This window comes from Indicator indicator, chromosome 33 (genome assembly GCF_027791375.1).
Source record: "Indicator indicator isolate 239-I01 chromosome 33, UM_Iind_1.1, whole genome shotgun sequence".
Taxonomy (NCBI): Eukaryota; Metazoa; Chordata; class Aves; order Piciformes; family Indicatoridae; genus Indicator; species Indicator indicator.
In genome coordinates this window covers 7,164,045-7,178,551 of record NC_072042.1, presented here as the reverse complement: position 1 = coordinate 7,178,551, position 14,507 = coordinate 7,164,045, and the positions used below count along the sequence as shown (strand labels likewise).

The following is a 14,507-nucleotide window of genomic DNA, read 5'->3' as shown; positions in this document are numbered from 1 at the left end:
CCCCCCAGCCCCTGCCCAAGCCCCCCTGATGTCAACAGGTCCCAGCTCTGCCCTTTGCCGCCCTCGTCCTGCTCTAGACCTCGGAGCCGGCAGCCGCCAGCATGGGGCCCGCTGAGGAGCTGGTCCGGATCGCCAAGAAACTGGAGAAGATGGTGGCCAGGAAGAGCACGGTGAGGCCGAGCCCCGCGAGGAGATGCACGGCGGGCGCTAACACGCGTGTGCTCTGTGACACGCGTGTGCGTGCGTGTTTGTGTGCTGCACGGCTCAGGACAGGGAAGGGAGGGGATTGCGGTTTGTTCTTCGGCTCCCTTCCTGTTGCTTGTGGTCTGAGCAACTCCAAGGGGTGCTGAGCACCCACAGGTGACGCCATCACCCAGGGCTGCTACCAGTTCGGGGCTCCCCCGCACCCCATTTCTCCTGGCTGTTGGGATCTGAGGACAAGGCGGGGGGGGGTGTGGGGGGGTGTCTATCCCTGGGGTGGTGGCCACAGTCACCCTCCGTGGTGCAGGACCATGGGCAGCTGTGGGTGACAGGTGCTTGGCCATCAGCCTGCTGCCGACACCCGATCGGGGTCAGGGCTGGTGCCAGGACCTCAGCTGGCTGCACGGCAAAACCCCGCGGAGGGGCACAGCTCCTGCCCCTCCCCGTCCCCTCTTCCCGGAGCCCGCCTGTTGCACGAGCTCGTGCAAGCGTACAAGGGGAGGGGGCTCCCGGGGGCCTTCGGCAATGGGGTGCCAGGGGGCAGGCAAGATCTGTCCCTTCTAGCCTTCGTGCCCGGTGAGGATCCGTGCGGGGATCGCGGGGATCCGGTTACGCGTGCGCAGGGCGGGGCCCGGCCCTCCCGGTTAATATTTGACCGCTCCCGAGGCCTTTGACCCGCCACGGTGCCGGCTCCCGTGAAGGGGTGGGGGCAGCACTGCCACTCCCCCGGATCTGGGGGCTTTTTGAGGTGTCAGTGCTTGGGACCAAGTCTAACTCCCGTGGAAGCCACACAGATCCTGTGGGAACTGTCCCGCGGTCAAGGGACTGATCCTGCCAAGCGCTCCTGCCCCACAGCCCTGTGCCTGCACTCTGGGGACTGGGACAGGGTCCGGGGCTGACCGCAGCATGAGGACTTCCCCTGCGCCAGTCACAGAGGAGGGCCTGAGCCAGCCCTCATGGTGCATGGGGTCCAGCCCAGGGTGAGGCTGTGCCTCCTGCCAGGAGGACTCCTGTGAGCTGCTGCCTGCTGCTGGGGCTCCAAAAATACCCCAGGAGAGCGGGAGCAGGAGGAGGGCTCCATGCCGAGGTTATCTTTAGCCCTGCAGGCACCGTGAGCCTGGGATCAGGTTGAAATCCTGGGGCTGTGCCCCCCACAGACCCTCACACCCTCACACCCTCATGTGGGGACACTCAGGTGCCCCTCAGCTGTGCCCAGTTCCTGGCAGGCAGCCCAGGGTTTCCTCACCATGGGGTTTTCCCAGGCTTGATGGGAAGCTGCTGCTTCCCAGCCCCAAGAGGTGACCCCACAGCAGGATGTTTCCACGATCCAGCAGGATTTGGAGGTGTTCCTATGGATGTGTGGCTGAAGAGGGTCTGGAGTTCCCTGGCAACTGGCCCAGGGCTGCTTTGTGTCTCCTTGGGGTGCCATCCCCTGTGCTGCCTGGTGCCAATGAGAGGAAGGGGGACACAGGAGCTACCTCTACACCCCCACTCCCCCCAATTCTCCCTGGGTCCTCAAAGGTCCCCACGACCTCTCCCCACTCTAGGAAGGGGTTCTGGATTTGCTCAAGTCCCTCACGGGCTACACCATGACCATCCAGCTGCTCCAGGTGAGGGGGTCTGGGTGGGTGGGCAGCAGGTGCTGGCAGGGTGGCACCCCATGGGGTGGCTTGTGCTGTCCCCATGGTGGCAGCTGGCACCTCCCTAAGGACCATCCCTGCCCTGTGCCCCCCAGGCCACGCGCATCGGGGTGGCTGTGAACTCGGTGAGGAAGCACTGTGAGGATGAGGAGGTGGTGGCCTCGGCCAAAATCCTCATCAGGAACTGGAAGCGACTGCTGGGTGAGCAACATTGCGAAGCCCCCCCCAAGTCCCAACCCTCCCCGACCACCCTGGCACCCCAAACACCTGATGGTCTCCAGGGGAGTAGAGGTGGGGTCGGCCCCAAGCTGGGACTTGCTGCAGCACAGTCACCGTACCCTGGTGCTGGCAGGGAGTGCAGGGACCTCGTGGCTTTTCTTGGATGATGTAAACCAGTGTGACCCTGCCAAGGGCTGAGCATCTCCCCAGCCACCCCCACCCTGAGACAGAGCTCCACAGGTGCTGTCTTGGGCCACACCTGTGACACCCAGCTCCTTCCCCTAGAGCCTTCTGCCACCCCAAGGAAGGAAAAGGATGTCGATGGGAAGAAAGAGAAGGACACAGATGGGGAGAAGGAGAAGGTGCTGGATCTGCCCAGCTGCCCCAGTGAAGGGGTGAAGCACCCCAAGAACCCATCTGAGAAGCACAAAGAGAAGCACAAGGAGAGGTAGGGGATGCTGCCTGCTGTTTGTTCCCTGGGCAGGGGCTGCTGGGATAGTGCCCGTCTGACCCTGCCCTGCTCTCTCTGTTCCCAGGAAGCTCAGCAAGTCCAGCACTCCCCGGGGCCATCCTGCCGACTCCATCCTGGAGAGGTACCAGCCAAGGGGCACCCTGAGCCGTACAGGCTTCTGCTGGGCACTGGGAGATGCTTTGTCCCCAGTCTGGGGGCTGGTGGGGCGTGGGGGTGGTGTGACTGGGGTGTGTGGATGGGCAGGCAGCACCCAGCTCCTGCTGGGCACTGGAGCCAGGCTGAGAGCATCTCCCCCTCCCTTTGGGCACTGCGATGAAGGAAGCCCAGCGGTGGCTGCGCTGCATCCCCAAAGTTCCCTCTGGATGGCAAGAAAGAGAGGTGGGTGCCTGGGCCAGGTGGACGGAAGAGTTCAGACCACAGCCCCTTCCTGGGCTGGGGGTGGGGTCCTGGACCCTCTGCCTGCTCCCTGTCACCATCCTCTGACCTGGGGCTGGTCCTGCCAGGAGAGAATCTGCTGATTTGAGGTCCTCCAGCACCTCAGCTGCTTCCTCCCTGTGGAAGAGACCATCAGGGGATGGGTGAGGAAGGGGCACGCTTTGGGGATCCTCTTTGGTGATGCTTGGACCACGGGACCCCCATCTGGGGTGGGTGGTGATGGCTGGGAGCCCTGATCCTGCCACAGGCACTGGGACACTGCCCATGAGGAGCTAATCTCCTCCAGGGAGATTCCTGCTGGCTTCCAAGCACTCACACTGATATGCTGGTGCCTGAGGTCCTGCCACCAGCCTTCACTCCATGTCTTGCCTGCTCCATTCTCATGTCACCTCCACTGTCCCTTTGTGCTATCCCCAGAAGAGCCTCTGTGGGCACCAGTCCCTCACCAGCTTCCTCTGGCTCCAGGAGAAACTCCAGTGACAGCAAGGAGGACAGGTAGGAGATGGCCATGGGAGATAGCCATGGGAGATAGCCCCTGGGAGATACCCATCCCACTGTCCTGGCACAACTGGCAGGTCCCTTGGGGCTGTGCTAGGACCCTGGCACCTGTCTGTCTTCTGCATGGGCCCCTGCAGAGCCAAGGGCAGCAAGGCCAAGCCGGAGGCACCACAGACCCCTACCAGCCCCAGCTTCTCCCCTGGCCCCTGCCTCCTGGCCCCCTGCTACCTGACAGGGGACTCGGTGAGGGATAAATGCATCGAGATGCTGGCAGCTGCCCTGCGCGTGGACGGTGAGTGGGGCTGGGGGACTGGGGCCTGGGGGTGCTGGAGCTCTTGGGGGGTGCTGGAGCTCTGAGGGTGCCTGAGCCAACAGATGCTGGAGCCCCAAAATGAAAGCAAAGGAAGTTGGTTTGGTCTCTGGGCAGGAGCTGAGTGTGGGGATGGGGTCCAGGGTGGGGTCCAGGATAGGCAAAAATTTGGGTTAGAGCTGAGTTTGGGCTGGGACAAGCTGAGAGGGACACTGGGGACTCTTTGGGGGCTCTCAGTGCAGGATGAGACCTGCCTGGTTCCACAGCCAACAGTTACCCCTTGGCCTTTCTGCCCTTTAGATGACTACAAGGAGTTTGGTGTTAACTGCGAGAAGATGGCATCAGAGATCGAAGACCATATCCTTTACGGGGAGCTGGGGGTGCCCAGGCCCCACCGGGTGCAGGGCACATGCATGGGTGGGACCGCATGGAGGGTGCTGGGGACAAGGCTAGGGAGGGACAGCGACAAGGTCAGGGAGGGACAGGCTCTGCTGTCTCTGTTGCCTGCAGAGGGAGCCCAGACCCCGGCTAGAGGCTGAGGCTGATGTGAGCAGGGCATCTCCTGGGCACCTGCCTTAGTCCAGGAGTCTGTGTCCACCCCAAGTCCCTCTGATCCCCTCTGTCCCTGGGGAAATAAAGCCAGTCCCAGTCGAGGTCTCTTCTCTGAGCCTGCTGTGCATGTCCAGCCCTCTCCCTAGCCCTATCTATGGCAGTGCCCAGGCTGTGCATGTCCAGCCCTCTCCCTAGCCCTATCTATGGCAGTGCCCAGGCTGTGCCACGCTGGCAGGGATGGACCCTCCATTCACTCCCAGCTGAAGCTTGGGGTGTCCTGGCAGTCCACAAGACCAGGACCAGCCCCATGGTGATGCCTCCTTCTGGGTAGGATTCAGTTTTTGGTGCACCCCAAACCCTGGCTGTGTGCCTGGGGCCTCATGGGACCCCAAAGCTGCCAGCTCAGCCTTGTCACCTCCCATCCATGAGGACAGCTGGTGGCTTCTTGCCCAGCCTGGGAGGAGGAGAACAGGATGATTCTCCTGCACCATGAACTCATGGCCCAGCACAGGGCTTGTTTAGGTCCCTGTGCCCTGATAACCTTTGGGGGTCACAGCAGAGGGAGACCATCCCCACACATGGCCCCCCAGGAGATTGGCCACCCCTGTGAATGCATGGCACTGGCCCTGGTGGCAATTAGCATCACCAAGCCCAGGGCAGCAGCAGGTGCCCTTGGGGCTGGCATCCCCCAAGCTTCCCCCTGGCTCCTTGACAGACCCTCACATATCTTCCAGGAGCTGAAGAGCACAGACATGAAGTATCGCAACCGTGTGCGGAGCAGGATCAGCAACCTGAAGGACCCTAAGAACCCCAGCCTGAGGAGGGGGGTCCTGTGTGGGGCCACCCAGCCCAGCCTCATTGCCCGCATGACCGCCGAGGTGGGGGGCACAGTGCTGGCTCCTGGGCCGTGCCCATGCTGCCTCTGCTGGGGGTGAGGCCCCCTCCAGCCTCTGCTCTTGGAGGCTGTGTTGGTGCCCAGGGGCTGGCTGGGTCTGGGCTTGGTGTGGGCCACACCGTTCCTGGTGCTGGCTGGGACACAGCATTAGGCACAGGGATGAAGTGGGGGAGCACTATCTGGTCCCCCAGGGCCCCACAGCTCCCGCCCATCAGAGAACTGGCAGGACTCAGACTTGAGGGTCCCTGCTGCACCTCCTCAAGTGTCAGGAGCCAAAGGGAGCCCTGGGAGGTGCCTCCATGGTGAGCCAGGTCCATGAAGGGGCAGTTTGGGCATGGGCTGATTCTTTTCACCTGGATGGGCCAAGACCTCCAGCCAGCACAGGGAGCAGGATCAGTCCTGATCCTGGAGAGGATGGGGAAGGTGCAGTACCATGGTTGCTTGCACCCTGTGCTGGCTTGCACCCTATGCTGTCTGGGCTGCCAGCCCCTGGGCAGAGCTGTGGCAGTGCTGCCCTTGCCAAGCTGGTGGTGTTGGCAGGAGATGGCCAGTGATGAGCTGAAGAGGCTGCGGAGTGCCATGACCCAGGAGGCCATCCGGGAGCACCAGATGGCCAAGACCGGTGGCACTGTCACCGACCTCTTCCAGTGCGGCAAGTGCCGGAAGAAGAACTGCACCTACAACCAGGTCAGCCCTGTGGGCCCTGTCCCTGGGGACCCCCTGTCCCTTGGGTGCCCCTGTCCCTGGAGTCCCAGCTTGGGGACAGTGGGGGCTGTGCTGACCCTGGGCCACCCACAGGTGCAGACACGCAGTGCCGATGAGCCTATGACCACCTTTGTGCTGTGCAATGAGTGTGGCAACCGCTGGAAGGTTTGTGCCAGGGGGCTCTGGGCACCAAGACCCAGCACCGGCACCGGGGGCTGGCAAAGTCCCCCCCCGAACGGTGCCAATGGGGCTGGGTGAGGGCTCAGCACCCACCCTGGGCTCTGCTTCTCTTGCAGTTCTGCTGATGGTGCCTGGCAGTGGGGCTGGAGGGGACGTGGGGCAAGAGGAGATGCCGTGATGGCCACCATGGGTGGAGAAGGAGGGTGATGGGGCAGTACTGGTCCCTGCATCCTGCATCCTGCACCCCAGGTCCCTGCACCCCAGGTCCCAGTCTCCTTGCGCTGGGCTCCCTTGAACACCCCAGAGCTGGGCTCTGGTGAGAGCTGGCTTTGCTGGAGGTGAATTCAAGCGCCTCCTCCCTGTGAGGACCTCCCCTTGGCTTGGGGTGAACTGGGAGCCCACATGGAATGGACCTGAGCAGCTTGCCCTTCCTTGGGGAAAACCTGGATGTGGATGACTGGAGAACAGGAGGGACTTTGCCCCATGGAGGTGGGGCTGTGGCACTGTCCCTGGGGGCTGAGGGTGGGAAAGGAGCAGGTGTGAACTCCAACATCTTCCTCAGCTAAGTGCACACTGTGGGAGGACACACAGGGAGGTGGGGGGTGCTGGGGTCCTTCTGCGCTGTGACACAAGGCCATCCACCCTGCCCTGGAAGCAGTGTTCCCAGGAGAGAAGGGATGAGGGGGCAGGAGTGAGGGAACCCTCCAGCTGGAACAATAAAGGTGTGAAGGTCTCTGTCACAGGCTGCTTCTGGGGGGGGGGGGGGCTGGCATCTGTCTGGGTTCACACACCCTGAGCTCGAGCCCTGGGGTCCTCCAAGAGCCCACAGCCAGCTCCAGCAAGTCTTGAATCTGCCAGCTTGGGATGCAGTGGTGCCTTGATGCCCATCCATCTCCTGCCTGGTGATTAAAGACCTTTAATGAAGCCTGGAGCAGCTCCCTGCTTGGGTTTGGATGCTGAAGGCTATCCCGTGGCAGGGCAGCTCCTCCACAGCTGGGAGAGGTTTTCCAGGGAAAGGGAATTGGGGGCCAGCCAGGAGACCACACCTTTGGCTACAGGCGGTGTGGGATGGAGCCACACAGCACCAAGCCCTTCCCGTGCTGCCATCAGCCTTTCCCAGAGGCTCCCTTCAGAGGCAGCAACAGGTGAGAGGGACACAGGTAAGGGCCTGGCGACTGTGAGTGACCACGGCTGGTGAGGGTGCCGCTGCGACCCCTGTGTGAGCTGAGGAGCAGCTTAAAACTCTCTTCCAAAGGGCTCTGCGGTTCTCTGATTCTGAGAAGCTAAACTGTTCCGAGGGGTGGAGCTGCTACTTCAGTCTTCGTGGCTTGCCCCTCCCCATGCCACTGGTGGTGAGGACAGCCACCCCGCCTGCCACCAGACCCATCCCCTCCCGGAGCCTGCACCAGGCTCCATCCTGCAGATGCAGAATCCAGCAGACAGAGCCCTCAGCACCCACCTCGTCCTTTGCCGTCCCAGCTTGCCCGGGGTCCTGACCCTTGGTCTGCAGCCCCCTGGGCTCGTCCTCGCCGAGGGGCTTTGCTGCTGCCCTTCTCTCTCCCTCTTCTCCTCCCGCGATTTTTCCAGCCCTGACAAAAAAAAATCAGTCCTCATCCCTTTACCGTTCCCTGGTTTCCTTGGCAACTTCATTTCCCCAGCCTCTCACTCCTGACTCGTTAACCCCCAGGCCCAGCTGCGGGCCCCCAAAGCAGGGACCCAGCGAGTCTTGGCGTGCAGGGATGGAGCAGGTGAGGGTTGGGCCTCCGTGGAGCCCCCACCTCCAGGGAAGGGCTGGACCTGGGGGGAGATCCTCAGCCAGGACTCACCCAGCACTTGGTTTTCTTGGGTAGGGCATGGAGGGACTGGTGGTGAATGCTGTTTGAACTGAACCCAAGTGATGCAGTTCTGGAGCTGGCTTGGTCCCTCCAGGCAGTTTCTCATCTTCCCTCTGCCCTGGGAAGCAGCACCAAGGAGGAGTCAGACCCCTCCAGACCCTCTCTGTGGTGACGTCAATTCTGCACAGCCCCCCAGGAGCATGGCAGTGTTTGCGGGGGCTGCTTCTGGACCATCTCTGGAGCTTCCAGTGAAGCCCAGTCCTGGGCTGTGCCATCACAGCCTGGTGTGTGTCGGGATGCTCCTCACCAGCAAATCCCAGAACTGCCATTTCCAGTCTGTAGCAAGGAACTGGAGGACAGCAGAGGGTGGTGGGGCTCACACTGATGCTGGAACATCCAGTCTGGTGCTGGGCTCACCCTGAAACATCAGGGCTTGGAGGTGAGCCCTGGACCCAGGACAGGGCAGAACCCTCAGCACAAAGGTGCACCCAAAGAACTGTGTTTGGAGGGAGCATGACCCTCATTAGTGCTGCCCCATAATTAGCAATCAAGGCCTGGCATCCCCAGTGCCACCCCAGGCTGCCAGTGCCTGGAAGCTCTGCTGATATTTACCCAGAGCTTCATCATCTCTTCTCTTTTCCCTCTTCTTAAATGTTAGGAGGCTCTGCCTGCTGCTCCCGCTGCAGAGCCATGGGGATTGTCCTCCCTGGTCACCAGCAGCAGAGCAGAGCAGCCTGTCCAGGTGACAGCTCTTACTCCAGCCTGATGGGAGCCAACCAGGAGCTCAGCTTATAGCCCTGTACATGATCCTGCTTCGTCCTCCTGCACTTTAGGGCTGCTCCAGTTTGTGGTGGGGAAAGAAATCACAGAGGAGCTGCCCCAGCAGCCACCTGGCCATTGTGGTCCTTGGCAAGCTGCTGTGGGTGCCCAGCTGGAGCAGGGGGCTTGGACTGGGTGATCCCTTCAACCCCACACCAGGCTGGGATGCTGCAATTCTCCCCCAGGCTTCTTCTTGCCAGACCTCAAACCGCACATGCAGGTGCAGGTTCTCCACATGTCCCACTTTGCTGGATGACAGCAAAAGAGGCCCCAATTTCTTTTGGGGGGACCATGTCTGCTGTATCCTCTTGAAGCCTTGGCTCAGCCAGAGTCCTTTGGATGCTGTGCTGCTGAGCTTTTTGATTTTGTTTTAATTAACCCCAAATTCTGTTTTTCCTGAGCACAAGTAGCAGGGGAGGATGGGATGTGCAGGGATTTGGAGCTGAATTCCATGGGAACCAGCTGTTGAAGGATGTGGAGAGGTAATGGGTCCCTAAATGCCCCCAGCCTGGTGTGGGGTGTAAAGGGCAATGCCAGGCCCTGGGCAGTGCCACAGCCATCACTGAATGACATAGGGGGGAAACTGCTGAGCCTCTCAGCTCCGGGCTGGGATCTGAGCTGAGCAATTTTCTGTCTCCTTCATTGGTCTGGCTGCTGTGAGCTGCTTCAGAGCTGCTCTGAAAACAAGGTGATTGCCCAGCCCAGCCCCAGCCAAGACTAAAAGCTTGGAGCAAAGCCATGGCTTCGGCCTGGCTGTGTTCAGGGCTTTGCTCCTGCAAAACAAGGGGGGAAATCCCTGTGTCAGCAGCAACATTTGCAATTGATCAAAGGGAAAAGAAAATCACTCCCCAGCCTCACCCAGGGTTTTGGATGATTAAATGCATCCAAGGATCCCACACTGGACCCAAACCTTCCTATGTTGAAATGAAAATTACAGACCAGACTTTTCCTGCAGGAACCCCCCTGTCATGCCCTTTCATTTCTGGGCTGAAGAGGTTTGCTGAGTCTGCAGAGCACTTTGAGCTCAGCCTTCCTGAAATCATGGCACTTGGGAGAGACTTTTCATTCCCCCTCCTGCCTTGGCTAAGCAAAGGTCCCCTTTAAACCAAACCAACCCCCCCACAAATCCCAGTCTCCCTGGATTCCCATGGGAGCCACATGTGCTTTTCCCTGCTGGGGCCAGGATGGAAGGAGGCACCAGGCACAGCACCCCAAGAAATGCTATAAACCTTCACCCTTCTTTCCCAGACAACAGGAATTTCCATCCCACAGCTCCCACTGCAATGTCAACCTAAATATTGTGAAGGAAAAAAATCCCAAACCCCATCTTGGCTGCTTCTGCTGGCTGCTGCTTCCCCTCCCTGCCAGGAGCTCAGGGGCACTCAGCAATTAGGAGCAGCAAATTAATCTTGAGTGAGATAATGAAGAGCCAAGAGGCTGGAGCCTGGCAGGGCAGCTTTGGGGCACTGCTGCAGCACCCTGCAGGGCAGCTCTGGGTGCAGGCAGAGCACCCAGGGTGGGATGGAGGTGAGAAAGGGGAGGGGTATGAGCTGGGCTGGGCAGCAGGGCTGAGTTCAAGGCTTGTGCCCCCCATTCCCTGGATCAGGCAGGGTTTGTGCTGCAGAGGAGGAATGGTCTCTGCACATTCTCTAACCCTGCCCTACTTGTCTGCAGTATCCCCAAAGGATCTTTCCACCGTTTTGCACCACCCCAACACATGCTGGCCACATGCAGCCCTTGACTTCCTCAATCAAAAATCAGAGAATCACAGATTTGTGGAGTCCTTTGGGTTGGAAGAGACCTTTCAGGTCACTCAGATCACCCAGTCCTGCCAGACTGAACCGTGTCCCTCAGCATCACATCTCCACGTAGGTCAGGCTCAATGATCTTAGAGGTTTTTTCTAGCTGAAAGAATTCTGTGACTTTTCAGCTCTGTGGATACCTCCAGGGATGGTGACAGAGGTGAGACACTGCAACAGGTTGTGCAGGGAGGCTGTGGATGTCTCCTCCCTGAAGGTGTTCAAGGCCAGGCTGGATAAGCCTGGGCCAGTGGGAAGTGTCCCTGCCTATGGCAGGGAGCTTTAAGGACCCTTCCAACCCACTGCATCCTATGAACCTATAAAGTCCTTCCCTGGGCCGAGTGCCCCAGGGTGACAGGCTGGGGTCGTTCCCAAGCTCTGGTTCACTGCAGCCATCTCTGCACCTCCTTTCTCCAAGGTCCCTCAAGCCTGAAGGCTGAGCACAGCTGGTGCCCAAGGCCATGTCCTTCCAAAGAGCCTCCTCTGCAAAGGGGAAACAAAAAGAGCTGTTTCTGTGAGGAAGCTCTTACCTGGAGCCCTGTCACCACCACCAGCCCTCTCAGCAAACCCACTACCCGCAGCAGCCAATTTGCTCCTGAGGCTGGCAGGGTCAGGAACGTCAGGGAAGCAAATTGTTCTCCGCAGCACGGCAGCCTGGCTGGTGATTAGCGAGGCAGCGGCAGCCGGGGCCGGGCTAGCGGGGAGGGAGAGCTGCAGGCGGCTGGGCTGGGGAGGGATCCACTTTTTGGAGAGGAATCTATTCGGTGTGGAGGGATCCGCTTGGTGGGGAGGGATGTGCTTCAGCTCTGGAGCAGCAGCTCAGGCTGGAGTCCACGTCGGGGACACGCGTGTCATGCTGCAGTTGTGAGCGTGGCCAGGCCACCCTCACCCCATTGGTCCCTGCAGCCCGCAGCACCACCGTGGGCTGTGCCCTCTGTCGCTGGGCCCTGCCCTCTCTGTCGAGCCCGTTGCAGATATCTCCTTGGGGCAAGAGCGCTTCTCTGCACGGAGGAGCTGCTGGTAATGGGAGATGTGGAGCCCCAGGAGGGATGAGGAGCTGCTGCCCTTCCAGCCGTGACTCATCCTGGCTGCGCTTGGATACGGAGGAAGGTAGAAGTGTGAGGAGAGGAGAAACGTTGCTTGGCTCCTGAGAGACCCTGGCTGCAGCAAGGAAAAAACAATACTAAATGTCCCCTTGCCACCCACCCACAGCTCTGGTTCCCAGGCCACAGGGAGGAGGGGGCTCAGTGATTGCCGTTGGGTGGTCGAGGTGAGGATCGTTCAGCAACACCGCGGGAGCGCCTTCCCTGGGGCCGTTCCTGGCCATTAACAGCGCAACTAGCTGCGGGGTTCTTCCCCCTGGTACCTGAGGTCTCTCTGCTGGAGGGAGAGTGCCTGGAAACTGCCCAGTGGAAAAGGTGACAGCAGCAGAAGACGAGGCAGGAATATACCCAGGTGGGCAAGAAGGCCACCAGCATCCTGGCCTGGGTCAGCAGGAGCAGGGCAGGGATCGACCCCCTGGACTGGGCACCTCAAATCCGTGACATACCATGGGAGATGCACAGCCACCTTTCCGTGGGAAGGGTGAGTTAAAAGCCCAAAATCCCCCCAGAATCTCTTAAATCAACATCACTGTCACTGAGCCAACTCCTCCTGCAGACAAGGCTGCTCCAGACCTGGCTCTGCCTCCATGAGCCACAGAGCGAGCAGGGATTTACACATGAAACACAGCCTGCCCCCCAACCTGCTGCAGCCAGAACCTTGGGAGGGGGGAGCAAAGGCTCTTTCCAGACTGCTTTCCTCTCCTTCAAGAGTAAACATCTCCTGCCAGCAGAGCTCTTCCTCCAGCCCAAGGGTTTCTCCAGGCACTGACTGCTTCATGTGGCTTTTAACCACTTGTCTGTGGCTCTCAGCTGCTTCACCTGGCTGGGAGCAGGGATGCTGGCATTAGTGTTTTGAAAATAAATCTCTATATTTAGCTGGGCAGCCAGGGGGCCAGAGCTCTTCCTGATCATTAAACCACTGCTTTCAATTTGCCCTTATTGCTCTTCTTTATTTAACCACAGGCTCGGCTGGCCAAACACTCCCTGGGGACAGGCCAGCTGAGACCTGCAGGTTTGCAGCCCTAAAAGACTTCTCCAGAAGAAAAACTCAGCCCTGCAAACATCTTTTCCAGAAGAAAGAACTCAATCCCACAGTCAGAGAAGAAATTAGCCCTGAAAATATCTTCTCAAGAACAAGGACGTGGCTGGAGGGATGAGCCGGGTGGCCCAGAGCTGAGGAGGTGGCTTCAGGGAGGAAGAGTGGGAGAGGGTGAGAGGAAGATGCTGCACACTTGGGAGATGTAGAAGCTGGGGGTAAAGGGTGGTGGTGGTGTTGTGCCTTTCAGGAGAAGAAAGAAAAGGGGGAGAAAGATCCATTTCTGTGATCAGCTGTGGCAGCTTTCACAGGCTGGAGGAGGGGAAGCTGCCTTTGAAGCTGGGAGAAGCACGAACTGGAACACAGCAGCCTTCTCCAGCACTGCTCTTCTTCCTCCCACCCCTGCCTTCACCTAGCCTTGGACCAGTGCCATGGTGCTGGCAGCCCACCCTTGGGATGGCCAAATTCAGTGGTGCCCAGCATCCTGCCAGGGCCCCAGGGGTGCTCCCATGTTGGGCTTACACATTTCCTAGGAGGAAATCCCTTGGAGGAGATTCTTCCAAGAGCCATCTCTGATGGGATTCAACTCAGAGTTTAAGCCACGCCAGCTGGGACCAGGCTTGGTGTCTCCTCTCTGTGAGTAAAGACCAAAACACAGCTTCCAGCACCCCCCAGGTACGGGCAGCCCAGCCCTCACTGTCATTCCCACTCCTTTCCCCAGTGCCCCTTGCTTGTCCCTCGGTATCACCTTGACCAGGTCCATGCCATCCCCCCAGTCTCCAGAGGCTTTTAGTGCTCACTGACAGGCCAGTACCACCAATGACATCACCAGTAACACCAGCAACACCACCAGTAACACCAGCAGTGACACCAGCAGCAGCTCTGCCCAACGGCTCAGCATGGCTCCCAGCAGGGCGCAGGAAGCAGGTGGCTGTCTTGGACAAACATGGCATCGGGCAGCCACCATCTGTGTCCCTTTGGATGGAGGAGGTTCTGACCTCCCCAGGAGCTCTCCTGAGGCCACTGGACAGATGGCAGCAGGTACCTGATGCTATCATGCTGGGAACTGAAGAAAAGGAAAATCCCCAGCACTGCAAAGAGACAAAGGAGGAACCCACCCATGGCAGGGGTGGCATCACTGCGAGCACTGACATGTACCTTCTGCAGCTCTCTGGGGAGGGTGGGGAGGTCCAGCCCTTTATCTGAGGCTTTGAGGACAGGGCCTTGCCCTCCTGCTCCTCTCCAGGTGCTCACACACCCAGGAAGATGCACAGCTGCCACCAGGAGAAATGGGGCAGGACCTCACCTTGGGGCTGTGGCTGACATCCAGTGGGGCTGGAGGGACCAGCACCATGCACATGGAGCTTCTCATACATCCCACTGGTAGCTGTAGACCCCAAGGAAGTGGCTGGGCACCTCCAAAGCCCTGACCTGCAGCAATTGGCTCGAAGGCAGAGGTAGGATTGGCAGCCACAGCCAGGTGCTTTCAGCCCCCTGCAGCCAGCAGGGAGATGTGGGTGGGACACAGAAGGACCTGTACCTGCAGTGCCCAAGGCAGCCTGGGGCTGAGATGCCTCTTGATGCAGAGGGTGTGTTGCAACCCCAGCCAACAAGGGATGTTGGAGGCTCTGCTGCTGCAGACCCAGCTTGGACATACTGGGCATGAGCTGGGTGGAAAGTGGGTGGCTGGTGACCAAAAGGCTTTTCTTGGGCTGTGGCCAAGCCACATTCAGCCTGGCTCTGGCTGCTCCCTTGACCTCCACAGTGCCCTGCACAGACAAACTGCCACAAAAGCAAAGTGCTGGTGG

At 59.8% G+C, this 14,507-nt stretch overlaps 1 protein-coding gene across 1 annotated transcript; it reads left to right on the top strand.

Annotated features, from left to right (window-relative positions):
- The first annotated feature begins 52 nt into the window (after nt 1-52).
- TCEA3 (transcription elongation factor A3) lies at nt 53-6,831 on the top strand. The gene is made up of 14 exons (XM_054395351.1): nt 53-170; nt 1,749-1,811; nt 1,937-2,042; nt 2,346-2,508; nt 2,597-2,653; nt 2,851-2,910; nt 3,036-3,110; nt 3,385-3,462; nt 3,603-3,757; nt 4,076-4,132; nt 5,051-5,205; nt 5,763-5,909; nt 6,021-6,092; nt 6,224-6,831. Exons 1-14 carry the CDS (start codon nt 102-104, stop codon nt 6,230-6,232), a joined length of 1,266 nt encoding a protein of 421 aa, XP_054251326.1. The 5' UTR covers nt 53-101; the 3' UTR covers nt 6,233-6,831.
- The last annotated feature ends 7,676 nt before the right edge of the window (nt 6,832-14,507 follow it).

Excerpts from the sequence above, each read along its gene's own strand:
- TCEA3 (XM_054395351.1), top strand. The coding sequence starts at position 102 with ATGGGGCCCGCTGAGGAGCTGGTCCGGATCGCCAAGAAACTGGAGAAG. Across the intron at positions 2,654-2,850 it reads GCCGACTCCATCCTGGAGAG|GAAGCCCAGCGGTGGCTGCG; the intron begins GTACCAGCCAAG and ends ACTGCGATGAAG. Across the intron at positions 3,758-4,075 it reads AGCTGCCCTGCGCGTGGACG|ATGACTACAAGGAGTTTGGT; the intron begins GTGAGTGGGGCT and ends TCTGCCCTTTAG.